General features: G+C 65.2%; 1 protein-coding gene across 1 annotated transcript; it reads left to right on the top strand.

Moving 5' to 3' along the window:
- The first annotated feature begins 4,903 nt into the window (after positions 1 to 4,903).
- Positions 4,904 to 26,354, top strand: LOC127019565 (diacylglycerol kinase delta-like). The gene is given in 30 exon segments (XM_050901679.1): positions 4,904 to 5,098; positions 14,613 to 14,723; positions 14,814 to 14,894; positions 15,128 to 15,232; positions 15,457 to 15,589; positions 15,787 to 15,893; positions 16,345 to 16,470; positions 16,612 to 16,714; positions 18,669 to 18,831; positions 18,929 to 19,037; positions 19,223 to 19,362; positions 19,504 to 19,541; positions 19,544 to 19,584; positions 20,084 to 20,175; positions 20,440 to 20,539; positions 20,964 to 21,204; positions 21,518 to 21,619; positions 21,732 to 21,831; positions 22,322 to 22,429; positions 22,963 to 23,059; positions 23,137 to 23,244; positions 23,408 to 23,521; positions 23,713 to 23,847; positions 23,941 to 24,107; positions 24,248 to 24,365; positions 24,454 to 24,540; positions 24,651 to 24,767; positions 24,857 to 24,974; positions 25,464 to 25,627; positions 26,084 to 26,354. Coding segments are annotated over 30 exon segments (3,495 nt in total). The 3' UTR covers positions 26,159 to 26,354.
- Positions 26,355 to 26,759: the final 405 nt, after the last annotated feature.

The raw sequence follows: 26,759 nt of genomic DNA, 5'->3' as shown, positions 1-26,759 counted from the left end.
CACCCCAGCACGGCAGGGTGGCGCGGGTGGGCACGGCCACCATCCCCTTGCTGGCCAAATGCCTTCCCCAGGGCCTCTGCGTGCCAGCTGGGCACCACGGAGCTGGGCCTGGCACCCCCTCCCCGTGCCAGGCCCCCTGCCCACTCCTGGCAGCCCCACGACCCCGGGCAGGGCCGGGGGAGCCGCGGTGCAAGGGCAGCGCGGGCCGCTGGGTGGCACCAGCACACGCGTGTGAGCACACGCACGCGGGACCGACGCGTGCGCATGCACACACGTGTGGGTGCACGAGCGCAGGTGTGTGTCAGCACATGCACGTGTGGGTGGGCACGGGCGCGCATCGGTGGGTGCATGCACATGTCTTGGCGCGTATGCACACGCACGTTGGCCCAGAAACACGGGAGGATGCTTGCGTGCGAGCCAATGCACGTGTGGGTGAGCACTTGTGCACAGGGGTGAGTGTGTGTGAATGCATGCGAGCACACACCGGGGTAAATGCATGCATGCACATGGAGCATGTAGGTGCATGGCTGAAAGCACGCTGAGTGCAAGCATGCAGCTGCATGGGGGAATACAGGCACACACACGTCAGTGCACACGGGTGAATACATGCACACACACAGTTGAATGCATGCACACGCATGTGAGCACACACAGCTGAACATGCACACACACAGGTGAATGCACGCACACACGTGTGAGCACATGTGCACACACAGGTGAGCACACGCCATGTGTGTGAGCACACATGCACAGGGAGAAGCACAGCCCCATGCTGGGGAGCACAAGCACCAGTGGCGAGTGACTGCACATGCAGGTGAACACACACGTGGGTGAACACATCCATGTATGTGTGATGTGCACATGTAAATACATGCACACGTGTGCACATGCAGGTCAGCAAATGCACAAGCAGGTGAATGCGTGCACACGTGGATGAATGTGTGTACGTGCATGTGGGCAGGGCCACTTGTGCAAGCCCATGCGTACGGATAATCGCAGGCACGCATGTGTGTGTCTGTGCCCCATGGCCCGCTCGAGACCCGCTTGCCCCTCCATGCAGCTCCCGCTGCTGCCAGGCAGGACTGTGGACCCACGGCACAGGAGCACGGCCGGGCTGCTCGATACCAGGGCCCTCAGTGCCTGCACTGGATGTGGCCATGGGGTGGGGGGTCCTGGGGATTCTTCCGTGGGACCCCAGGGGAGCTGCAGGCCAGCAGGCTCATTGTAGCTTGCAGGGCTCCTGGGTCTCCCAGAGGTGCAGACAGGACCCAGACACGCTGGGGTAGCCCCTGGCCCTGCTGTCTGTCTCCCCATCACGATAATCTCTCAATTTTACAGATCCCTGGTCCATCCCCCTGTACCCAGCAGCCCTGGTCCTGAGGGACCAGGAGCTGGGGGAGGATGAGGACGTGGCGGGTAGTAATGCTTCAGTGAGAGCCAAGCCCCCCCCGCCCCACGTGGGAAACAGGGAGTCCCAAAACGTGGAGGTCCAAACCCCGCAGCAGGCCCCCCTGCCCCCCTGCTTATTACAGCCCAAAGGGCAAAGCCATGCACAAGGTGGGGGACAAGGGAGCGGGCGGGCTCAGGGGCGGTGGGCTGCAGTCTCAGGGGATGTGGGGCTCTTGTCTGGGCCTGGCCGGCTGCCAGCATGGGGGTCCCAGAGCAGCAGTGGGTGAGGGCTGGGCACCGGAGGCCATGGCACCCCACACTGCAGAGCTGGGGCCATGTGCACACCACGGGGTGGAAAGCAGGGCCAGACCCTCTCTCCCTCCCAGTGGTGTGTTTGGGGGCACACCCCCATGTGTGCACACGTGCGCGTGCGCTCCATACGCACGCTCCGGAGCATGTTCCTATACAAATGCACCTTTGTGGGTGTGTCTGCATGCATGCACACCATAGAATCACAGAAGGGTTTGGGTGGGGAGGGACCTTTTAAGATCATCTAGTCCAACCCCCCTGCCATGGGCAGGGACACCTTTCACTAGATGAAGTTGCTCAAAGCCCTGTCCAGCCTGACCCTGAACACTTCCAGGGATGAGGCATCCACAGCTTCTCTGGGCAACCTGCTCCAGTGTCTCACCACCCTCATCGTAAAGGATTTCCTCTTGATGTCCAACCTAAACCTGCCCTCTTTCAGTTTAAAACCGTTGCCCCATGTCCTGTCGCTACAGGCCTTGGTAAAAAGTCTCTCTCCATCTTTCTCAGAAGCCCTCTATATATTGAAATGCCGCAATAAGGTCTCCCCACGGAGCCCTCTCTTCTCCAGGCTGAACAACCCCAACTCTCTCAGCCTTTCTTCCTAGCAGAGGGGTTCCCGCCCTCGGACCATTTCCGTGGCCTCCTCAGGACCCGCTCCAACAGGTCCATGTCCTCCTTGTGCTGGGGACCCCAGAGCTGGACGCAGTGCTCCGGGGGGGGTCTCAGCAGAGCAGAGCAGAGGGGGAGAATCCCCTCCCTCCACCTGCTGGCCACACTGCTGGTGATGCAGCCCAGGACACGGTTGGCTTTCTGAGCTGCGAGTGCACATTGCTGGCTCATATAGTTTGCATGCATGTCAGAGTGTGTGTACAAGTGTGTGGAGGCATCAGTGCATGTGCTCACCCATGCCTGTGCATGCCCATGCATATAGTTGCATGGAGGTGGTGCATGTGCTTGCCCATGCCTGGGGTGTGCATGCCTGTGCATGTGTGGGTGTGTGCACACATATGTGCATGGCAGCAGTGCATGTGCTCATCCATGCCTGTACATGTGCACACATGTGCCTGCATGGGTGTGGGCACATGTATGTGCACGGCAGCGGTGCATTTGCTCACCCATGCCTGAGCTGCGCATGCCGATGCACGCATGGATGTGTGCACACATATTTGCATGGCCATGGTGTGTGTGCGCGCCCATGCCATCCATGTGCATCCCCTTGCCTGTGTGGGTGATGCATATATATGTGCACAGTGGAGGTGCATGTGCTCACGCATGCCCATGCACGCGTATGCGCATGGAGGTGGTGCGTGTGCTTTCCCATGCCTGGGATGTGCATGCTTGTGCATGTGTGCCTGTGCTCACACATACGGGCATGGCAGCCATGCATGTGCTCACCCACGCCCATGCATGTGCCTGCCCGTGACCGCGTGGATGGTGCACACATACGCGCGTGGCCGTGGTGCCTGTGCTCACCCATGCCTGTGCATGTGCCGGCCCTTGCCCGGTGGTACACGCATACGTGCACAGCGGTGGTGCATGTGCTCTCCCACGCCCGTGCACGTGCCCGCCTGTGCCCGCGTGAGCGGTGCACCTGTATGGGCACGGCGGCAGTGCATGTGCTCGCCCATGCTCGGGCTGTGCCTGCCCGTGCATGTGTGGGCATGTGCACGCATATGTGCATGGCAGCAGTGCATGCGCTCGCCCATGCCCGCACGCCTGTGGGAGCGTGCACACGTATGCGCACGGCGGCAGTGCATGCGTGCGCCCATGCCGGGGGTGTGCCCGCCCGCGCCCGCGTGGGCGGTGCACACGTATGTGCACGGCGGCGGGGCATGTGCTCCGGTGTGCCCCCCCCCCCCCCCGTGCCCGCGTGGGCGGTGCACACGTATGTGCACGGCGGCGGTGCGGGTGCCCGCCCGTGCCCGCGTGCTCGGGGCCGTGCGTGGGCCGCCCGTGCCGCCGCGCGCGGTGCGCAGCAGCGCCCGCCGCGCCGGAGCAGGCCGGGGCTTGCGGCGCAGGGGCAGGGCCGGGGCTGCCTGCAGAGGCACATCCCGGCGGGGCCGCGCTGCGGGGCCGGGGGGGGGCTGCGGGCGGGGGCCGGAGGAAGAGCGACCTTGCACAAGCGGCGGCGGCGGCTCGGGGTGTGCAAGGTGTGTGCGCGGGGCGGGAGGGGGGGGCCCGCTCCGCCTCCCCTTTCCCGGGCGTGCTGCGGGATGCTCGGCGGAGACCCGGCAGCCCCGAGGTTGGAGGGGGGGGTGCGAGGCCCGCAGCGAGGGGGGGGGCTGCGCCCAGGAGGTGGGGGGGGACGGCAGCGCTGCGGTGCCCTCGCTTTCTCCCCCCCACCCCGCCACCCCCCTCGAAACGCTTGTTGCTGCGCGGGGAGACGGCACCACGTTTGCCGGCAGCCGCGGGGGGGCGGCGGAGCCGGCCCGCGGGAGCCGCGTGGGGCCGGGCACGGCGCAGTGGGGTTGCCCCCCGCCACCCGCGGCCCGGGCACGGCAGCCCTGCAGCCGGCCAGGCTCGCTCGCCCAGGTAGGTGCGCCCCCAGCCCGGCCGCAGCCCCCGGGGCGGGCAGGGATGCCGTGGGGAGATGGCTTCCCCCGCATGCGGGGAGCCCCGCGCCCCCCCCCCCCCTCCATCCCACCCCACCCGCAGCCACCTGCTTGGGACCGGCGACCCACCGGCGCGGGGCCGGGAGATGCTCCCAGCCCTTCCCGGCTGCCGGAGCAAGCAAGGTGGATGGTGGGAGGCAGCCGCTGCTTTTCATGGAGACCCCCCCCTCTCCCCCCCCCCCGGCCACTGAGGGCAGCCGAGCACCCTGGGGATGGGCACCAGAGGGGGGGCTGGCGCAGGCTGCGGCAAGGGAGGTGCACCCCAATGCCAGGGCGTGGGGTGGCCGCAGTCTCCCACGGCGGAGCGAGGGATGGTGTTGGGATGCCAGGCAGGGTGAGGAAGAGTCGGGACACTGAAAAAAAAGGCAAGGCAGGAAAACTTTGCCTGCAAGGAAGCCACCCTGAGTGGCGTTCCTGGGTGAGGAAGCGCTGTCTCCCCTGATTTCCAGGATTGCACCTCCTGGCTGGCCGAGCCATAGAGGGTGAGGGGCCATGCACCCCGTTTCAGGGCTCTTCCTCCACTCCTGTGTGTCCTTGTCCTCCCAGGGCTGTCACAGGAGGCGGCGGAGCCCTGAGCCAAGCCGGGTGGGAAGATGGCCGAGAAGCTGGTGCCCGGGGACCTGTTCCTGAGGAAGACCCGGGAATCGGTGTCATCCCTGGACTCGGACAAGCTGGCACCCATCTCGCCAGAGGCGGGCGGCGAGGAGTCGTCCGACAGTGAGGGCGAGCAGGACAGTTCCCACAAGCTCATCCGGAAGGTGTCCACCTCGGGGCAGATGAGGAGCAAGGTCAGGGGCGCGGGAGCCTGGGGCGAGGGGCTGGCTGGCGCGCGGGGTCCGTGCCGAGAACGAGGAGGGGGGTTTCACCCACTCTGGGGTGTAAATCAGTGCCAGGCACTTGCTGCTTGCAGACCGAACCCAGCCGGTGCCCGGGCAGCGCCAGGAGGGGACTGGCCCCCTGTGCCCTGTGGAAGGGCACATGGAAAAGGTGCAAACCCCACGGTGGCAGGGTCAGCATTCGTCCTGTGGGGCTGTGGAGCATGGATTTTACCCCACTGTTTGGGGATAGGGTCTCTCCCATACCCAGAACACCCCCACCCCCCCCCCCAATTCTTCCCATATTTGTATCCCCTGGGTTCCCCCCGCCTGCCCCTGGGGAAAGGGGGCTCTTTCGGGAAGGCTCTGCCCCATGGACACTCTGGAGGTGAGATTTAGGGTCGTCGCGGTGCCGTAGGCTCCTGGGATCCCACACCCCGCTGCAGGCACTGCGTGTGCAGGGCCTGGTGGGTGGCAAAATGGAGCCGGCATCTTTCCCAGCGCCCCAGATTAATTCGGCTATGCCAGCTCCCCTGCGGGCCCCATTCCCGCAGCCTTCCCTAGATCCAGTCCCCCGTGATGGTTTGCTGGGTGGATGGGGACACCTTTGAGGTCGGATGTGACACTCTTTTTTCATCATGAGGGCAGCTTGTGTGTGTGTGCGCAGCTTGCTCAGAGGAAGCTATTTTGGTAGGACCTACAAAAATACGGGGTGCGGCGCCTTCTGGCCAAACAGGAGTGGGCGGCCGTAGGTGTCCTAGGTGGGGATGGTGAAATGGCCAGGCACCTCCTGCCTGAAGCACAGGGAGAAGTAACCTGGGCTGAACGACCAGGTGGGAAGCGGGGAGAGGAGGAGGCTTGGGGGGGGCGTTTTGGGGAGGGGGGATACGGGCACGATGTGGGGAGGATGCTCTGGGCGACGTGCTGGGTGAGCGGGCACGATGTGGGGAGGATGCTCTGGGCGACGTGCTGGGTGAGCGGTCCCTTTGCATCCACCTCCTGGCTGCGGGAAGGAGGCGGTGGTGTGAGTCAAGGCGGTGCCTGCAGTGCTGGTGGGCACGCGGGGGCTGCCGCGCCGTGGGGCGGACCCTCACCCTGGGGCTGTGCCAGCAATCCCCCCGCAGCCGGCTTCCGGCACCAGCCACCCCTCGGTGGGGATTTGGTGGCCGTGCTGCCCCGGGGAGGGGGGACAGCTGAGAAAACACCGCGGGGGGATGCAGTTGCAGAGCAGGGGGGTGCCCCTGGGCTCTGGTGTTGGGTGCCGTGGGCATGGAGGGAGGCAGTGGGGATGGGGCGGTGTGCCGGGTCTGGTGGCAGCTCGGGGCTGCTCGGGGCTGGGGCAAGCTTCCCTCCTGCTGGCCCAGGCCTGGCTGTTGTGCCAACCCTGGCACACTGGCACGAGGGGGGCAAAGGGCGTTTGCCCAGGGTTGCGGAAGTCACACGCTCCCAACCTGGCACCGTGGGGTTTTCCCAGTTGGCAGGAGACATTTCTGGGGCAGGCGGCGCTGGGGGGGCTCTTGCTGAGTCCCTCTGGCTGCTCAAGGACCGTGCCTCAGTTTCCCCTTCTTTGGAGCAGGCTGGCCCCTCCTCTGCCTGCTCCGACCTGACTGCCAGGTGGGTGCCGTGGGCTGTGCTGGGGTGCAGGGTGCTGCGCGGGGGGGCATGGTGGGAAGCCAGGCCGGTGGGCAGGGTCCTGGGGATGCTTGGTGCTGTGTGCGAGCCCTCAGCACCCTCCCGGAGGGGTGGCAGGAGCCACTGGAGTTTGCTGCTGGGCTTTTGCCGTGCGGGAGGGGTTTGCCGTGCTGTGGAGCACAGGGGATATCACAGGGATTCGTCAATGCCAGGAAACCTGAGAGAAAAGGGCGGATGGCCGGGCTGTGCCCGTGTCCTGCAGCAGCAGCAGCACAGGGACACGAGCGCGCCGTGAGCCCCCAGCCCAGGCGTCAAAGCCCCTCCGTGCCATCAGCAGGTCCAGCCTCGCCGGCTGACAGGCTACGCGTGGGGAAAGGCTGAGCTGCCGGCTCCCTGCCTGCCGCGGCTGCTGCCCGCATCCTGCCCGGCGTCGGCAATTAGCCATGCAGGAGGTGATGCCGCGCAGCGTGCCAGGGGAGGCAGGCGGCGTGATGGATGGGCAGGCGGAAAGGACGCGGCTGGGTTAATGGCCTGTGGAGCTGGGAGAGAGGAAGAGAGAGGGGTGAGCGCCGGGCAGGGCTGGTGTTGGAGGGGGCTGAGAGCAAGCTGTGCGTGCATTCTCCCCCCCCAAATCTAAGTGTTTTCAGTGTCGGGGTTCAGGGTTTTCCCCAAGGGTCCCTTTGCCTTGGTCTGGATGGGCAGGACCATGCTTGCCAGCCTGGCTCCTTGCCGGATGGGCTCCTTCCTTCCCTACAGAGACGAGGATTTTGGGATGCGATTGTTGCTGCCACCCAGGTTGGGCTGTCCCTGGCTCATAGCTGTGCCGCGGCACATGTCCCTCTGGCCATGGCCACAGCTGCAGCCGAGGGATGGGCAGCACGTGTGCCGTGGCAGGCACCTTTCCGAGCTGCTTTGACACCCCTGTGCACCCATGCGGGGTTGGGATGGGGGGGAACCATTGCCTGCACCCCGGAGACTGGGGCAGGTACCTAATTAGCACACAGTTAATGAGGGAGGGAGAGTCTAGTGCCAGGGCTGCAGCTCCCGAGACTCCCGAGAGATAACCGGGTTAGCGGCGGGGGCGGGGGGCAGGCTGGCCTATTTTTTGGCTGTCAGTGGTGGTTGGGGTGCTGGAGGGGGTCTATTGGAGCCTGCCATACTGGGGGGCTGGGAAGGGTCAGACCCCCACCCCACTGCCCACCCACACTGACTGGGGGGACCCTGGTCCCTGGTGATGGGAGCGAGCAGCTTCCCCGCGCCAGGGTGTTGTCCAGCCCCATGGGGACAGGAGTGGGTGAGGATCATTTCAGGATCTGCTGAATCCTTCCTGATACCTGCTCCCCATTCCCAGCATCCATCCCCGTCCCCCCCCCCGCCAAATGCCTGTTCCCCCATGCTCTCCTCAAACCTCCCCATCAATCACGTCTCCCCACTCCACAGCCCCAGCTTGGCTTTCTCTGGGCTGTAATTGCCGGGGCGCCCCGCGGGGCGCTTTGTGCCGGCTTCGGCACGGAGGCGTCGAGGCCATTGTGCTCGGTGACAATGACAGCTGCCAGGCGCAGGTGCCCCCGCCGGGCTGAATGGCCCCAGGACGGATGGGGTCTTGCTGCCGCCCCCTCCTCCTCCTCCTCCTCATCGTGGCCGGGGGCTGCCGGTTGCCTGTGCCAGGTTTTGGGAGTGCAAGGGCAGAGCGGGAGGGGGATGCTGTGCTGCACCCTGGCGCTGGTCCCCTTTAGGGCTGGGCATGGAGGGAAGGGGCGATGGGGAAGGAGGGGGCACCTGCTCTGGGGTGCACCAAGGCATTTGAGGTGCTGGCAAACGGGGGGGGGGGGGGGGGGGCACATCCTGCCTGCGTGGGCCGGGTGCTCAGCTCCCGGCGCTGCCTCGGCACAGGCTCTCCCAGCAGCTGAGCGGAGGCGGGGAGCGATCCGGCAGCTCTGCTCAGTTCGGCTCCGGCTGCAAGGAGCTGCAGCAAGCAACTGGTCCTGGGGTGCTTGCAGCAGAGCCGGGGGTGCTTGCACCAGAGCTGGGGGGCTGCAGGCACCAAGGGGGGCACGGGGGGGTGCATGCCAGGGATAGGAGCATTGCCTACGGGGTGGGCGCAATGTGCACGGCCATGGCAGGCAGGGGCATGGCTTGTCTGCCGTTTAGAAAGGGGGATCACGTTCCCGAATTCCTGATGCTGGGGTACATCACAGCCGCTCGGTGGGGCTGGGGGACCCGCCAGTATCCTCCTGGGGGGCTGGAGGAGGTCACTGGGCTTGCTGGTACCCTGAGGAACGAGTGCTCCTGGTCCTTGCTGGAGGCACTGGGCACCCTGCAGGCTCAGGTTGCCCCAGGGATGGGGCGAGTGGTGCCTGTAGATGTAGGGGTGTTGGGGCAGCTGCGGGGGGCCTGGTAGGGCGGTGCTGCAGAGCCAGGCTGTGGGGAAGGCTGCCCGCAAGGGCCGGATCCTGGCCAAAAGACAAGGAAAGCAAGGTAGGGCCCCTGGGGCCAGGCCTGGAAACCTCCTTCCTGCATCAGGAGGGTGGCACGTGGCTCCCGGGCAGTCCATCCCCCTGGCTTGACACTGGTGAGGGACTGGAGCATCTCTCGTACAGGGAGAGGCTGGGAGAGCTGGGACTGTTCAGCCTGGAGGGGAGGGTGGGGCTGGGGTGTCCTCAGTGATGTAGGTAAATATTTGAAGGGGAGGGTGCAGCAAAGAGGGAGCTGGGCTCTTTTCAGTGGTGTCCGCCGATGGGATGATGGACACAGATGAAAAAGTAGGAAATGGCATCTGAACACAAGAAAACACTTTTTCTACTGTGAGATTGGTCAAACGCTGGCACAGGCTGCCCAGAGAGGCTGTGGAGTCTCCATCCGTGGAGATGTTCAGAACCCATGGTCTGAGTATCTCCATGATCCTCGGCAGCTCCAGGTGACCTCCCCTGGGCTCCATGCCCATAGCTCCCCGCCATCCCCAGCCACGCCACGGCCAGCTGGTCACTGGGTCATTCCCCGCAGTGGGACCGTGCCGCAGGGCAGAGTGATGCTGCCTGGGACCGTCCCTGCTGAGGCTGCAGCAGGGCAGGGGAGGCTCGGCTTGCTCTTGTTCATCAGGGCTCGCCGAGCCGGTGCCTGGGGTGTAAAGATAGCCCCAGTGTCGCCAGCCGGATGTTTGTGAGGTTTCTCAGACGCGCTGCCCTCTCCCCGCTCACATTTTCCATTATGCAAGCGCCGCTCTTGCCCGTCAGCGGCTGGGCAGGGTGGGAGAGCTGCGGCGGTGCCCACTGGTACCCGGGCACGAGGGGCGGGGGGACTGGCACGGGGTGGGCTGGCGCAGGATGTCTGCCGGTGGGATGCTCGGGGACCGATGTGGCTGTAGATAGGGAAGCATGAGCTCATTTCTAAAAAACAGCCGAAGGTCGTGACTGCTGGAGGATGAGGTGTAGGGAGGATCACCCTTCTTCTGAGGGCTCCTTCCCTCATTCCTCTCGTCCTTGTTAATCCTCTGTCCCCTTCCGATGGCCTGAGCGGTGCCTCATGGCACCACATAATGGCATGTCAGGACCGGTGCCGGAATCTCCTTTCAAGGATCCCCCCAGCACTGGGAAGGGGGATTTGGGGTCCTGCAATGGCAGCAGGCTACATCCTCAGGGAGCGCGGATGCAGTTGAGCCTGTGGGGCCATGGCACCCCATGGGCACCGAGCCCTTGGCTGCCTGGTCCCGGAAGAGCTCTGCCACATCACAAAGCCTGATAAGGTTTCCAACTGACTCCAGCCCACGGGGTGCCCAGCAGATGCTGGTGGCCCCGTAGCCGGGCTGTTTGCAGGGCTGCCAGCTCTCCCCTGCTGTGGGGGGATGAGCTCTGACCCGACTGGATCCTGGCACCTGCCCAGTGGGCTGCTGCATTTGGAGGAGGGCGGCTGCCCGGGATGATGCTGGTGCAATGCAGGTCGGTGCATCGGCGGGTTTTCGGTCCCCTCTCCTTCTCCCCGGGTGAGGCATCGTGTTGCCATGGGGCCAAGCAGATCGCAGCAGGAGCGGTGTAGGGCTGCAAGCCAGGTGGGCAGCCACTGTGGTGCCCACCAGCCATATGCACCAGTATTCCCGAGTAACAGCCTTCCTGGCTCTTCTCCAGCAGCTCCTTCGCTGTCCAAGCTGATCCCAGCAGGAAAACCCTCCCGACACAGCTGTGGTCAAACCTGGCTGCACTACAAGGCTCTTCCCGGGGATGGTGGTGGCAGAGCTGGGAGAGTGGGGTGGGGGTTCAAAGCAGCATCCCGGGGCTCTGCCTTAGGGCTGAGGGAAGAGCCGGCATTTCGGGGTGCACCCTGGCCTGGAAGAAGCCCTGCTGGGGTGCGGTCCTGGAGGGAGGCGAGCTCCCCTGGGCTGCGCTTCAAGCCATCTTGCTTGTGCCGAGCACACAGCCAGCCTGTGGCATGATGGCCCCTGGGGACCAGCCCAGTCCCGGCGGGGCACATTGCCGGTGGCCAGCCATGCTCCCCGGGCTATTTTTAGCTGCGTCCCCTCCGAGGCCCCGGTGCCGCTTGCCCTCCACCAGCTGTGGCTGAGGCGGAGGTGGCAGTTTCTCCACAAACCCCGGTGGTTTCATTCTTGCCTTTGCCTCCCCGCCCTGCACCTCCAGGACCCCCCGGTGCTGGGCACATCCCGGGTGGTGCTGAGCCCCTCGGGCTGGAGAGAGCAGGTAGGGTCCCCGAGGTGGGGCAGGGGAGGGCTGGGGCAGAGCCCCGCAGAGGGGAGCCGGCCTCGGGCTGGTGGCTGGGCAGGTTGCGCATCGCTCTGGGCATCGGCATGCCGTGTCGCCGCCTCTGTTGCTGGGATGGAGCCAGCGTTGGCTTCGCTGTGGCTCCCTGCAGGGCTGGCTGGGGCTCATCAGCCAGAAGAGCTGCGGTTGGGGTGAGTGGAGGGGCTAGGGCTCGGTTCGGGGTGCGAGTGGCATGCCACGCTCGGGGCTGTGCAGTGGCCAGTGCAGAGCTCCCACCTCAGTGGCCGGGGGCTGTCAGTGTCTCCGAAAGCTCTCCAGGAGGAAAAACTGCTGCGGGTGTGCAGCTCCTGCTCCTGGGAGCTATAGGGTACCTAACAGCCACTTGCTATAGGGGATTGTATTATTGGGGTGACCCTGGAGCCCTGGTTGGGGCTCTGGGGGAGTCAGCACTGCAGGGGTGATGCCACCCCGGCACGTCCCGCCTGCCGCTCACCCCGACTGCCGGCCTGTGCCTTCCCCACCCCTTTCCTGTTTGTGAAGGGGAAACAACGGGCTTGCTCAACGCTGCCCGCTGCAGCGCGGCTTCCCACCGCGTGGCCGGGTCTGCTGGTGGCCTTGGCCATCAGGTGCCTCCCAGGTCTCCTCCCGTCCCTAGTGCCAAAAACAGAGGTCCAAAACCGCTGAGCCACTGGGGAGCTGCTCCCGGCACAGGGCAGCACCGGCTGCTCCTGGCTGAGACCCATGGACAAAAAATCAGGTGTGTGGGGGTGGCTCACCCCAGTGAGACCCTGAAACAGCCCTCTGGCACCCCAGACTTGTGTGCCTGCCCAGGCAGTGTGGCACAGCCGGGCTCCATGGCTCATTTCCGAGAGGAGACCTGCCTCATTTTCCCCAGGGAGGGGGCGGGCTGGCTGGCCCCACGCTGGCAACACTGGTACCGACTGAACCTGTGTCCCATCATGTCAGCGCTGGGGGTGACGGAGCCTGGACGGGCAGCCGCAGGCGTAAGTGGTTGTGTGGCAAGATGCTGTGGGTGGTGGGGTAGAGGGCTTGGGCTTTGCTGCCATGCGTGGGGCACCCCGGGCATGTTTTGGGAAGCACCCAAGGGGGGACGTGGGGAGAGGTCCCCCCCAAGCTTCTCTGCACCAGCTTTGATGCCCCACGCTGGGATGCTGGTGATTAGTTAGTCTGCACTGGAGGGGAAACTGAGGCACGCCCCCCCATAGCCACAGCACTGCAGGTGTCGTAAAACTCTAACGGGTGTCACGGCGGAGGTGGTGGGGGCTCTGCTGAGCGCCCGCGCCCCGCTGCAACGCTGGCTCCGACCCCTGCTGCGATAGCCCCGAGCCACAGTCACGGACCTGCCTCTTCCTCCTTCTCCTTCTCATCAAGTTCTCTGGCTCCTCACCATCACGGGCTCCCCCACGCTGCTCCTCGCCGTCACATGCTGCCTGTCCTTTGCAGCAAAAGCAATGATTGCAGCAAACCCAGAGCCTGTGCCTGCATCCGCCGCATGCAAGCAGGTGTGGTGGAAGTGGTGTTTGTGGCTGGATCCCACCTGGCCGTGGCAGGACCCTGCCCTGTCCCCTCCTGACGTGGGGCAGGGACTTCTTGGGTGCATGGTTTGTATGTGGATTTGGGGGTTGCAGCTGGACCCCCCTGAAAGGCCATGCTCCCCTTGCTGGTTGTGTCACAGTCTGGGCTCAGGGCAGCTCTGGGTTCACTGTCTCCTCTGTGTGCTCTTGCAGCCAAGAGGCCGGGGAGGGGACGCGGTGGGTCCCTGGGTACTGGCACTGGGGACACCAGTGCTGTTTGAACCTGCACCATCAGTCGCAGGCAGCACGGCGACGAACCACAGCCAAACCCTGCACCAGTCCTGGGTGGGCAAAGCGTTGATAGGGAGCAATAAAGGCTTAAAACGTCCCTTTCCGAACTCGGGGCTGCAAGCTGGAAGAGAGCTGGGGACATCCTGGTGCGTGCCCTGGGGGGCTTGGGGAGGGGTCAGGCATTTGGAGGAGCTGAGGCTCTGGGAGCACCCCAGGTGGGGTTTTGGCTTCTTTGTGACCTTGGAGGCTCCTGCTGCTCCTGGTGCTCTGGCCATCTCGTTTGGAGCCGTGGGGCAGTGGGTTAATGCCGAGGCCAGGGGCCGATGTGTTTGCAGGCAGGCAGGCGCCTGGGTGCCACCTCTTGCAGCACGTGGGCTGGGCACAGAAGCGCAGAGCCCCGGGGCTGTGGCTCTCTCGTGATGCCCTCGGTGCCCAGTGCTAATATGCCGTTAAATGTGCCTTGTCGTTGTGTGCCGGGATCTGATACAACCGCCGTTGCGGCTAATTGCAGAGGAGCAGCTGAATGGGGCTGCCGGCGGTGTTTAAAGAAGATACAATCAAAGATTAGGCAGTGCCAGAGCATCTCTGCCACCCCGCTCGGCACAGGCTCGTAGCCGTGTTGCAAACACTAATTAATTGAGCCTTGTAAACACTGCTGCAAGGAGGGTAAATATTGGCAGGTGCTGTGGATCGGGGAGGGCAGAGGACGGGCGGCCAGGCTGCAGGGATGCGCTGCGCTGCAAGGGGATGCTCTGCCTGCTGCCGGCTGCCCTTGGCCCCAGGTTGTCCCCTCCGGGGGCTATGGGGGCTCGGCAGGGCTGGCCACATCCCGGCCGTCTGCTCCCCAACCCAGCAAAGAGGCTGGGGCCGCAGTGCCCGGGTAATGCCAACTCCAAGACGCGTTCCTGGTGGCTTTGGGGCATCGGTGTCCCCTCCAAGGGAGCTCTCTCAGCCCCGGCTCTGCCCTTGGCTTCCAGGGAGCTGCAGCAGGTCGAGGCTCTCCTGGGCGCTGCTCTGGGGATGGGGAGGAAGCGACCGGCAGCGGTGGCTCTGCGCTGCTGGAGACCTCCAGCTGCCAACGCTGCCGCGCCCAGCAGCATCCTCCCGAATCACATGAAGTGCCCAATGCCCAGGGTATGGCAGGCAATGGACATGATTTACTCTGCTACATCCAGCACAGTGTGAACCCCGGAATGTCCCATCTGTGCCCTGGGCACCGCTTAGCTCCTGGTGACCCAGGGACTGGCGTCACCGGAGGGAGTGGGGTGGCTTTGGGGGTCCTGGGGACTGCGGGAGCTCACGACCCTGTGGTCTCTGCAGAAGAGCGTGAAGGAGGGGCTGTTGCTGAAGCAGACGAGCTCCTTCCAGAGGTGGAAGAGGCGATACTTCAAGCTGCGGGGCAGGACGCTCTATTATGCCAAGGATGCCAAGGTAGGCTGGGAGGGGGCTTGAGCCTGCGAGCCCAGGGAGGAGCCCGAAATCCCTGCCTGGTGGACTGGGGCTCCGGTTTCTCCCCCACAGTCCCTGATCTTTGACGAGGTGGACCTGTCCGATGCCAGCGTGGCCGAGACCAGCACCAAGAACATCAACAACAGTTTCACGGTGAGGGAGGTGCGGGGCTACCCGCTGTGCCCCTCCACCTCAGCACCTCGCTGGGAGGCACCTCAGGCCGCCCCGCTCCCCACAGAGCCATGGGGCACCCTGCAGCGCGGCCTCGTGCTGCTGGAGGTGGCACCAGTGGCGGTGTGCCAGGGTTTGCCAGGGGCTGCTCTCCTGGGGGCCGGCTGGCCGCGGGGTGGCCTTGCAAGGGGACAGGGGGACGGTGGCTGTTGCAGGTGATCACGCCATTCCGGAAGCTCATCCTGTGTGCGGAGAACCGGAAGGAGATGGAGGACTGGATCAGTGCCCTGAAATCTGTCCAGAAGTGGGAGATCCATGAGGTGACGTGGGCAGGGGGCTGCGCGGGTGCTCATCTGCGAGTGGGTACCCCCCAGGAGCCGGTGGCGCCTTTGGCTGCCGGACAGGAGCTGCTACCCTTGGCGCGGCCCCACGGGGAGGACAGGAGCTGGGAGTGGGGCTGGGGGGACTCAGGGGGGCTAGGAGGGAGGGAGTGCCAGCTGGGGGTCCCAGGGGACTGATGGGGCAGGGCTGTGCCCCCCAGCAGGCCACGCAGTTCAACATGGAGCACTTTTCGGGCATGCACAACTGGTACGCCTGCTCCCACGCCCGCCCCACCTTCTGCAACGTGTGCCGCGAAGCCCTCCCGGGGGTCACCTCCCACGGCCTCTCCTGCGAAGGTCAGTGCTGGCGTCCTCCTGGGGGGTGGGCTGGGGCCGGGACCACGGTGGGGGACCCTCTCCGAGGCTGGCCCGGAGCAGGAGGGATGTGGGGTGATGCCCACCGGCTGCTGTCACCAGCTGCGGAGGGGTTGGGGACCAGGGCTGCTCATCCCGTGGGACCCGTCCCTGATCCTCACCTGCTCCCCCCCGTGCAGTCTGCAAGTTCAAGGCACACAAGCGCTGTGCTGTCAGAGCCACTAACAACTGCAAGTGGACGACCCTGGCCTCCATCGGCACTGAAATCATCGAGGACGAGGACGGGGTAAGCAGGGGAGGCTCCGTGAGGGACCCTGGCAGGACAGAGCCACCAGCAGAGCTGGCCTCGCTGTGCCGAAATCAGGAGCAGGACCCTGGCACCTAGCTGTCCCCTGCACTGTGTGGCCTCTGGGCTTGGCTCTGCGGGGACATGGCCTGGGGACACCTCCTCCACCACCCTGTGTCAGGGCCCTTATTGCGCTCCAAGTGGGGCCCCCCCAGATGTTTGCTGGGGACACACCTGCCCTGCCCCACACGCTGGCAGCTGCAAGGGGCCGGGCAGGCAGGGACGAGAGGGCACGGGAGGGGTCCCGAGGCTGCCTTGCCCTGCTGCGGGGCATCATCCCCTGCCCACCTCTTCCGTGGTGCTTGGGGAAGGGGGTGGCCCGTGTCGCTGTCCCTCTAGCGCGCGGGGGCGGCAGGGTTGGTGTGCAGTTGGCGACTGCCCCTCTCCGCAGGTGGCCATGCCCCACCAGTGGCTGGAGGGGAACCTGCCCGTCAGCGCGCGCTGCGCCGTCTGCGACCGGACCTGTGGCAGCGTCCGGAGGCTGCAGGACTGGCGGTGTCTCTGGTGCAAGGCCATCGTAAGGATGTGTCTGTCCCTGACCCCCCCCCATGGCACAGACAGCACTGCCTCTCCTGGGTGCATCGCTGGGGAAACTGAGGCTGCGGGCTTTGGTGCTGTGTCCGCTAGCTTTGCTTATGCCATGTCCCTGTGTCCCCAGGTTCACAGCGCCTGCAAAGAGCTCTTCGGCAAGAGGTGCCCCCTGGGCCAGTACAAAGTGTCCATCATCCCGCCAACCGCCTTGAACAGCATCGATTCGGATGGTGAGTCACGGAGGGGACAGGGCTGGGCTGCGCATGGGGGGGACAGGCTGTTTGGGACAGGGCTCTGAGCTCCCCTGCAGGCTTTGACTTGTGGCACTGTGCCTGCTTTCCTGTGGGGCACCAGAAACACCACCATCAGTAGGCTCCAGAGTCAATGCACCTCCCTGCCACACCCTTGGTTGAAGGCTGCTTCTTGCCTTGTGCTCTGCCCCAGGGCTGCGGCGGTGCCATGCTTTGGGGTGGCACTTCTTCCCCGCGTGTGGCTTCGGTTGCTCCTGCCAGGCTGCCTCTCGCGGTGGCCCTGGTCATGGTCCTTTCCGTGCTGGGGGTCAGCGGCACGAGCCCTGAGCCCCTGACGTGGGGTGCCCCCCATTGCACCCCAATGGTTTAGCATCTCACAGGGGAGGATGAGGCCCTTGCTTGGGTTATTTCTCAGTGTCTGAACCTTTTTTGGTAGTGCAGAGCACAGCTTCCCCCTGGCGTGGGTGGCTGCGGGGTGCGGTGGGGAGAAGCAATTTGTGGCCCGGGGGTACCCCCACCCCCGTCTCCCTCGCCCTCTCCGGAGGGGCCCAGCTGGCCTCCGCCGAGCAAAATCTGTTCTTCTCCGGATATTTCTTTCCTTGTTCTTTAATGATTTTCACTGCTCGGCTCAGCCGGTGGCTCATCTGCTTCTCGTTACTCATCGGGATGCTGTCAGGGTAACCATCATGCGGCTTCTCCTCCCGCTTCAGAGCCGCGGCTGCTTGCGGCTGGCTCCCTGGTAGTGTCTCTGCCCTGTCCCTCTCGCGGCAGCCTAGTCAGCCGAGGCTGGTGTGGCTGCGGGGCCGGCAGCTGTGACTGCTGCCAAGCCCAACTGGGCTCTGCTACCGCGGGAAGCAGCCCGGCGAGGCCTCAGCCCCGCTCCTGCCACACTGTCCCCCCCCCGGCGTACGGGTGCCGCTGGCAGCGGGCTCTTCTGCAGCAGCCCACGCTCTGACTCAGCAGCCCCTGGTGTTTTGCTTTGCCGCTCCGCTCTGCTCGGTTGGGTTGGGAGCGGAGATCAAGCGATGCCCAGGCTGGGCAGCGGTGGGCTGTGGGGATGCTGCTCCCCGTGCGGTGGAGGCACCGGGGCTCCCCGTTGCACCCCGCGGGGCTCTGGGTGCAATGGCTGTGGGGCCGGTGCCAGCGGCAGCGAGGGCTGATGCTTTCCCTGCCGCAGCATTGCCAGGTCTGCCAAGGGAAGGAGCCAGCAGGCACCGGCCTGTGGCCCGGGGACCGGGATGGCCAAGATGTGCCTGAGGCGGGTGCGGGCTGCAGGCCAGTTATTGATCCTCCTCTGCCTTGGGCACATTTCATTCCCCATCTCATTTCTTTAAAAGCACGGTGCTGGCTGCCAAGCCTCCCGAGGCTTCTGCGTCATTCGCACCTACCCCGCCAGAGCCCTGGTAGGAGCAGGCGGCAGAGCTGGGGGTGAGAGCTGGGGGTGGTCGCACCGGCTGCCAGTGCCACCCCTGGGAGCAGCCCCGGGTGGGAGCGTGCCCCATTCCCATGTGGTTTTGCTGGGTCGGTCCCAGCTGGGCTGTTGGCACAGCGAGGAACTGACCCTCCTGTGCGCCCACCACCGCTGCCCCTTTTGGAGTGGCAGGCTGGGGACACGAGTCAGCTCGGTGACACGCTTTGTGCCTGCAGGGACAGTGATGGAGCAGGAACCTAACTTGGATCTGCCCTAGTGCTAGCCTTGCCCATCCCTATCCCCATCCCCATCCCCATTGCCACCTCTTACTCTTCCTCCCACCCCTCACCATCCCCTGGGCACCCTGGTCACTGTCCCTTCTGCCTGGCCCCAGCACCCTGTGGGTCGAGCACAGCACAGTCAGGGTGTCCACGCGGCCTCTGCTCTCCTAAGGTGTCTCCATCAGTGTCCTTGGGGGGTGGGAGCCAGGGCTGGGGGCTCACGCGCTTGGGCTCACTGCAGGTTTCTGGAAGGCCACCTGCCCCTCGACCTGCTCCAGCCCTCTCCTGGCCTTCGTGAACTCCAAGAGTGGGGACAACCAGGGCGTCAAGTTTCTGCGCAAGTTCAAGCAGTTCCTCAACCCGGCCCAAGTCTTTGACCTCATGAACGGGGGCCCGCACCTGGGGTAAGCGCTGGCCTGGGCACCCCGGGGTGGCCCCGGCGGGGTCCCGGCAGGAGCCTGGCACAGCCCCCAGCCCCTCTCTCCTGTCCCCCCTCCCCAGGCTGCGCCTCTTCCAGAAGTTCTCCACTTTCCGGATCCTGGTGTGCGGGGGGGACGGCAGCGTGGGCTGGGTGCTCTCCGAGATTGACGCCCTTGGCCTCCACAAGCAAGTGAGCGGGAGTGCCTGGCATTGCCGGCGCGGGCTGGCACTGTCCCCAGTGCCGGCACCTGCCGCAGCTGGGAGCCCCTCCGTGTGCCCCGGGGTGCTGCGAGTGATGGGCACGGTGGGGTTGGGGGTGTTGCGGGTGCCCTCAGGGGCTGCTCTGAGCCCCCCGACCCCATCCCTCTCCCGCAGTGCCAGCTGGGCGTCCTGCCCCTGGGGACCGGCAATGACCTGGCGCGGGTGCTGGGCTGGGGCAGCCTGTGTGACGATGACACCCAGCTGCTGCAGATCCTGGAGAAGCTGGAAAGGGCCACCACCAAGATGCTGGACCGGTGAGCGTGGCGCAGGGCACGCTCCTCTCGGCTCCCCCCCAGCCTCGGCACCTCTCAGGCAGCCTGTCCTTGCTCCCTGCCCACGTGTCCCTGTGCCAGGGTGCCAGGAGGTGGCAGGTAGCCGTGGTCTCTGCTTGGCAGGTGGAGCGTGCTGACCTACGAGGCCCCCAAGCAGTCCCCCCGGCCCTGAAGGAGGAGGAGAACGGGGACTCCAACATCCAGGTGGGCACCGTTAGGGACCAAGGGCTTGAGATGGGGGAGGGCAGGCTGGGGGGGCAGGTTCCCGTTCACCCCATCAGCCGACTCAGGGGGCACGCAGGGTGGGATTGCACAGGTAGAGGTCATGCCGGAGGTCCGGGGGATTGGGGCTGCGAGAGGGCTGGCAGCCGGCTGCGTGCGATGAAATGAGTCTGGCAGGTCTCAGCCTGGCACGTGCACTTGGGAGCACGCAGCAAGGTGAGGTAGAGCTGGCCTGCTACCGGCAGGCTGTTTTGGACTCCTCCGTGTGCTGCCTCTCAACCCCTTGCCTCAGTTTCCCTCCTGCTGTGGCTGAGCAACCCCTCTGCCCGGCAGCGTGGGCATGGCTGCCCTGGGGGCTGGGGGAGTGGGCCGAGGAGGGCTGTTCATCCCTGGTCCAGGGCTGGCCGGGCAAGGCTCCATCCTGGAGCGGGGCAGCTGGCAGGGTGTCATGGCTCCAGCTGTCCTCCCTTCTCCCCCCCAGGCCCAGATCTCCCACTACGCCGATTCTGTTGCCTTCCACCTGGCCAAGATCCTGGAGTCGGACAAGCACTCCGTGGTGATCTCCTCTGCAAAGTAAGGAGAGGGCTGGCGATGGGTGTGCCAGAGGTCCCCCACCGAGCTGGGGGCATGTCCCCAGGGGTGCTGAGTCCTCCCCCAGGCCAGGCTGTCCCCTGTCTGGCCCCCAGTGGCTGCTGGCTGTGCTGGTGCCTGGCAGATAACCCCGGCACTGCTCCTCCAGTGCAGGGGGGTGTTATCCTAGCAGCTCCCCCGGTTGGCATCTGTGCCCAGCTGGCTGTGCCATGCCGCCCTCCACCCGCCTGCTGCTTCCCTCGGCAGGTTCCTCTGTGGCACCGTCAATGACTTCGTGGCCGAAGTCGGCCGGGCTTACAAAAGGGCAACGGAGAACAAGCAGGAGGCTGAGCTGATGGCGCGGAAGGTGGGTTGCAGGGGAGCTGGAGGGCTGGGGTGTGCTGGGTGGCACAGCCCCCAGGCAGTGGAGGGGCTGGCGGGGTCTGCTCTGGTGGCCCGTGCCCTTGCTGTGCGTGCATCAGGGTGTGCTGTGCTTGGGGCGCTCAGGCATGCAGGATGCCCAGGCAAGCATGGGGTGCCCCGGTACTCGGGGTGCCCAGGCAAGCGTGGGGTGTCTAGGCACACAGGGTTCCCTGACACTCAGAGTGCCCAGGGAAGCATGGGGTGCCCAGGCACCCAGGGTCCCCAGCCAAGCATGGAGTGCCTAGGCAAAGATGGAGTGCCCTCACGCTTGGGATGCCCAGGCGCTACGGGTGTCCAGGGAAGCACCCAGCACTGGTCAGGGGCAGCGGCTTGCGCCCAGGGTGCTGAGCGTGGTGGGCATCCCGCAGTGCGCCATGCTGAACGAGAAGCTGGACTCGCTGGTGCGGGAGCTGAACGAGGAGGCTCAGGCCATTGTGGTCCCCGAGGGAATGGCGCAGGCCACCCCTGCTGACACCAAGGACCAGGAGAAAGGCGGCAGCTTCAACCCCAGCCCCGTGCCTCGCATCTTCAAATCCAAGGAGCAGCTCATGCTGCGGGCAAACAGCCTGAAGAAAGCCCTGCGGCAAATCATTGAGCAGGCGGAGAAAGGTGAGGGGGTGGTGGGGGCTGGCAGCTCGCGTGGCACTGCAGCAGCCTGGCACGGGCTGCGGAGCCATCGCAGTTTGGTGCTGAACCCGTGCCTTGGTTTCCCCATCGGAATCCTTGGGGTGGCAGCAGTGCTGTGCTATCCAAGGGCATTAGCCCTTCTCTGATGCTTGGTGTGGCTAAGGGAGATCACCAACACAGGGCAGAGGTGCCACCCTGGGCCCTGCCTGGCACGAGCCCGCAAGGCTGACCCAGGGAGGGGGCAGAGGGCCATGGCGCTGCCCAGACTCGCTGTCATGCCCCTCTTTGCTTCCAGCTGTGGATGAGCAGAACAAGCAGACCCAAGCCTACCGGGGCAGCGCAGGCCCCAGCAAGAAGGACAGCTCAGAGGAGCTCAACAAGGAGGAGGAGAGGCTCAGTAAGATGCCAATGGGGCACGTGGCTTTTTGGGGGGGACATGGGGGTGAGCCGTGGGATGGGCTCAGGGTAGGATCCAGTTCAGCAGCTGCCTCCTCTCCCCCTCCGGCCAGGCTCCCGGCGGGAGACGGTGACCTCCGCGTCTTCCTCCATCATCCTGGACCGGCCAGACACCTTCGGCAGCTTGCAGTTCCCCGAAGACCCCAGTGCCCTGTGAGTCTGGGGTCCTGCCCGCCCCGGGGACCCTGGCCCACCCTTGCTGCCCGTCACTGAACGGGAGCAGAGCTGGGACCACGCTGCCTCTTAGAGATGGCTGCTGGGGCATCCTCTGCCCACCAGTGTGGCATCCCTGGTGCCCAGCCCTCCCTAGCCTGGCAGTGCCCACACCAGGGAAGCCTGCCTGTGCCCGGTGCAGGATCTCTTGCTGCCAGCCCCTGGGCCAGCACCGTGCTCATGCTGGGAGCTCAGGGCTCCCTCCCTGCCCAGTGCAGGCAGGTCCTGGGTGTGCCACGGGTGTCCCACCATGGGGACCGAGGGGGCTCCAGCCATCCCTGCTGGCTTGGGTCAGGCTTCCCAGTGCCAGCCCCTCTGGGAGCTGACACCGCAGCTCCAGTGGGTTTTATACCCTGTCCCCCCGTGCCAGCCCAGCGGTTGCCCGTGTCCAGCTGCCTCCCAACCCGCCCACCCTGTCTGCTGCTTTCAGCCACTTCTCAGAGAAATGCGTCATGAATAACTACTTTGGCATTGGCCTGGATGCGAAGATCTCCCTGGAGTTCAACAACAAACGGGATGAGCACCCCAAGAAGTGCAGGTTGGCTGAAACCCCCCAGATTCCCTGGGAAAAACATGTACCCCCCCCCCCCGGCTCTCTAATGCCCACACCAGGAGGGACCGTCAGGATGCCAGGAGCCACGGGGTTGGCTCGGGGCTGCCGTGCCTGGCTGGGGACCCCTTCCTGCACCAGGTTTTCCACCTGCAGCCAGTGCCATGGTGCTGGGGTGATCACCCCTGGGTGGGTGGCAGATTGCAAACACCCCCAGGAAGGGGGAGGGCTGCTGTGAGGCTCTGGCTGCTGATGCCCCCCAGGTGTGTGAACAGGCACAGGAGGGCTTGGTGGGATCTACCCACTCTGCACCTGGATAGAGGAAACATTGCCGTGGCAGCGTGCATCTCCCGGGAGTCAGGGGGCAGCCCCCCTGTTCTGGGAGTGGGGAAACTGAGGCAGGCACAGGGCCAGCAGTCCAGGCTGGCTGGTTGAGCCCAGTGCCCCGGGGAGGGCACAGAGCCTGTGGCAGGCAGGGGGGATCCCACAGCCCCTCTGACCTGTCCCACTTCGCCCTGCAGCAGCCGCACCAAGAACATGATGTGGTACGGGGTGCTGGGCACGAAGGAGCTCCTGCAGCGCACCTACAAGAACCTGGAGCAGCGGGTGCAGCTGGAGGTATGGGGCCGGGGGAACAGGGATAGGGCAGGGGGGCAGCAGTGCAGCGGCCCCCCAGGCTCAGCCCTCTCTTGCAGTGCGACGGGGTGCCCATCTCGCTGCCCAGCTTGCAGGGCATCGCTGTCCTCAACATCCCCAGCTATGCCGGGGGCATCAACTTCTGGGGAGGCACCAAGGAGGACAACGTGAGTGCCAGTGCTGCAGGGTGGGGAGGGAACCCAGGGAACAGTCCAGGGAACCCTTGGGCAGGGGTCTGGGGTGTCCCTGCATTGGGCACACATGAGGGAAAAAGCTGGGTCCCAAAACGAGCCCAGTTGGGGGGGTCTCACGTGTACTGGTCCTTTACAGAACTTCGGGGCTCCATCCTTTGACGACAAGAAGCTGGAGGTGGTGGCCGTCTTTGGCAGCATCCAGATGGCTGTGTCGCGGGTCATCAACCTCCAGCACCATCGCATCGCGCAGGTAGGGGCAAGGGACCCTGTGTGGTGGCTGAAAGCTTTTGGGTCACCAGCGGAGCCTGGGGCAGTGTGGCTCAGCTGAGCTCCTGGCTGGCACTGGCATGGCGCTGGGAGGCTTTTCAGCCCCAGCACAGAGGCTGAAGCCAGTGACACCGTGCCAGTCACGATGCCAACCCCGGGCTGTCCGCCCCACAGTGCCGCGTGGTGAAGATCACCATCCGGGGGGACGAGGGTGTCCCCGTACAGGTGGATGGAGAAGCCTGGATCCAGCCGCCCGGCGTCATCAAGATCCAGCACAAGAACCGAGCCCAGATGCTGACGAGGGACCGGGTGAGCTCACGGTTGCACGGCCCATGCAGCGGGGCTGTGCTGGGGCACGGGGAGGTGTGACAGGCTGAGGGGGGCCATCTCCATCCCCTGCAGGCATTTGAAAGCACCCTCAAGTCCTGGGAGGACAAGCAGAAGGGGGAGAGCTACCGAGCAGCCACCCGGCCACGGCTCAGCTCCCAGCAGTCCATGGAGTACCTGACCGAGGAGGAGAGCAGCCTCTTGCAGCAGGTCTCGCGGGTCGCCGAGACCCTCATCGCCAGGTCAGGCTGCTGGATGGGGGATGTGGTGGGCACGGGGGGGAGCTTTGCTGTGGCCACCCAGAGCTACAGGGGTCTCCTAGTCCCGTGCTGCCCATCCAGCCCAGGGGAGCCCCGGCAGCTCCAGCCCCTCTCACCTGCAGGATCCACGAGGCAGCCAAGGCTCACAAAGCCGTGGAGCAGGAGCTGGCGCACGCTGTCAACACCAGCTCCCTGGCGCTGAGCGAAGCCCTCTCCAACAAAGCCGCTGGCACCTCGGAGGTGAGCTAGGGCTGGGGGTGCAAGGCAAGCTTCACCTGGCCGCCCCAGGGCCCTGCAGCTCAAGGAGTCACCCCTCCACGCCCCCCAGTTTCTCAGCAGGAATGCGGCTGTGGAGGTAGTGCTGAGCATCAAGGAGCTGTACACTGAGACCAGGGCGTTCCTGGAAGGGAAGGCGGTGAGTGGGGGGCCAGAGAGCACCCCGAGCCCCCAAGGGAGGGGCCCGTGCCCTCAGCTGGCACCTCTGGGGGTGGCAGCAGGGCTGGGGATGGTCCCTGTCCCCCACAGCTGGACTCACCGCAGGAGGAGGAGGCGTTGCACGGCCCCCTGAGCGTGCTGGGCCAGGAGCTGCAGAGGCTGCTGGACATCCACTGGCTGGGGCCCATCGCCCACCCCGCTGAGGAGGTGGGTGCACAGGGACCGGGGTGGGGGGCATAGCCCACTGAGTGGCTGCAGGGGGGCCGTAGCACCCCACTCAGCTTGGCTTCTCACAGGAAAGCACCAGCAGCACCAACAAGGGCAGCTTCAAGCTTCGCCTCAACATACCCAAGCCCAGGAAGGACAAGGACAAGGTGCAAAAGCAGAAGACCAACAGCTCGCTCCCAGGTAAAGCAGGCGGCACGCCAGGGAGGGAGACAGGCGCAGCCCACGCTGGTAGGGACCCCCACGTGCTGACCTATCCATCAGCCTCCTGTCCCGGGCATGCTGTGGAGAGACCCTCTGGGAGGGGACAGGGCATGTCCTGGCTGCCTGGGGATGTCACCTTTGTCACCAACAGCCCCTCAGAGCTTAATTTTTCTGCTAACGGACATGCGGAGCCCCCCAGCCCTGTAACTCCACCACCACTGCAAGGGGGAGAATGGGGCTATGGTACAGCTCAGCCCTTCGGGTAAGTCCCTGCCCCAGAGCTGGGGGTCTTGTTGAGGGGGAGAAGCTCAGATGCTCCGTAAGTAAGCTAAGGAGAAGAGAAACTTCTCCAGCCTGAGCCTGCTGTGGCCTCTGGCCCTGCCAGAGCTGGGGGTGGGAGGGGGGATGCTGGCTGCAGCCTGCCACCACTGCTGCCCTCAGCTGCCTGCTGCATTCGGCTGCCTCCGCGGGGGCCCAGTCCACCTCTGTGGTTTTCCTCCCTGCTAGCGGACAAGTGGGGCTCCGAGGAGGTGGCAGCTTGGCTGGAAGCGCTCGGTTTAGGGGAGTACAGAGACATTTTTGTCCGGCATGACATCCAGGGCTCTGAGTTGATCCTGCTGGAGAGGAGAGACCTGAAGGTACAGCCCCCCTTGTGCCCCTAAGGGACCCCCCAGCCCTGGGGAGCACGGTGTTCTCCAACCCTCCTCTCCCCATCCCTTGTGGGGACCGGGGGGGGGAAGGCAGGTGCTGACCCTGCACCCAGCCCCAGCCCCACAGGGCTGAGCTTGCACCGCTTGCTTAGCTTGCACGCAGGGGCTGCAAACAGGGGAGGGGGTCGGTCCCGGCCCTCCAGCTTGCAAGGCTCTGTGCGCCTGCCCAAAGCAGGATCAACAGCACCATGCCCTCCCCTGCACCCAAGCATGGGGACACGCTTGCAAGAGGACAGAGGGCTCCTAGCAAGGACCATGCTCTGGCAGGGAGAGCATGGGGAGCTGGGCTTTGCAGCCTTGTCCTCCGCCCTGCAGCTTCCCTGCCAGCGAGAGCCAAGGGCTGGCCCCCTACAAGCACGTCAGCTCCCTCTCTCCTTCCTGCAGGACCTGGGGATCACCAAAGTGGGCCACATGAAGAGAATCCTCCAGGCCATTAAGGAGCTCAGCAACCCACCCTAGGCTGGCAGCAGGGCAGCAGCCCAGCCCACATGCTGAGTGCTGCCCCTAGGGACCAGGGGTCGGGCAGGGGGGCTCCAGGTCCCCACCGTGCCCCATGTGTGTGGAGCCTCCCTGCTTGCCTCGCTTTCTCTGTTTGTCCCCCGGTGTCCCTGGAGCTGCTGCTTCTCCCCGAGCCTATGAGGTTGGAGACACTAAAGCGGAGGTCTAGCCCTGTAGGCAACGTGGTGCGACCCCCAGTCCAGCCCATGGCAGGGTCACTACAGGAGCTTGGGCTGCCATATGTGTGCCCAAGCTGGGGCCAAAGCAAAGATCCCCCTCCCCCACGTGGGTATTTAAGCTGTGTAAATATTTGGAGAAAAGATACTCATTGCTGCTGCTTGTGTAGTATTGTTACTTAGGGGAAGGCAAGGGGTGTGGGGAGGGTGATGGGGACCTGGCCCCTTCCAGCCTTCAGCTTCCCGCTCTCACCCCTTCCTGCTCCCCATCATGCAACCCCCCCTGCTCTCACCCTCTGCCCCAACACAGCAAGGGAAACCACAGCTCGGGGGCTCAGCATAATCTCCAACACCATCCCCTACCTCTGTTCCAGCAGCCACCACCA

The sequence above is a fragment of the Gymnogyps californianus genome, chromosome 9 (genome assembly GCF_018139145.2).
Source record: "Gymnogyps californianus isolate 813 chromosome 9, ASM1813914v2, whole genome shotgun sequence".
Lineage (NCBI taxonomy): Eukaryota > Metazoa > Chordata > Aves > Accipitriformes > Cathartidae > Gymnogyps > Gymnogyps californianus.
The sequence above is the reverse complement of the archived record's forward strand: the minus strand, read 5'-3'. Positions and strand labels throughout refer to the sequence as shown.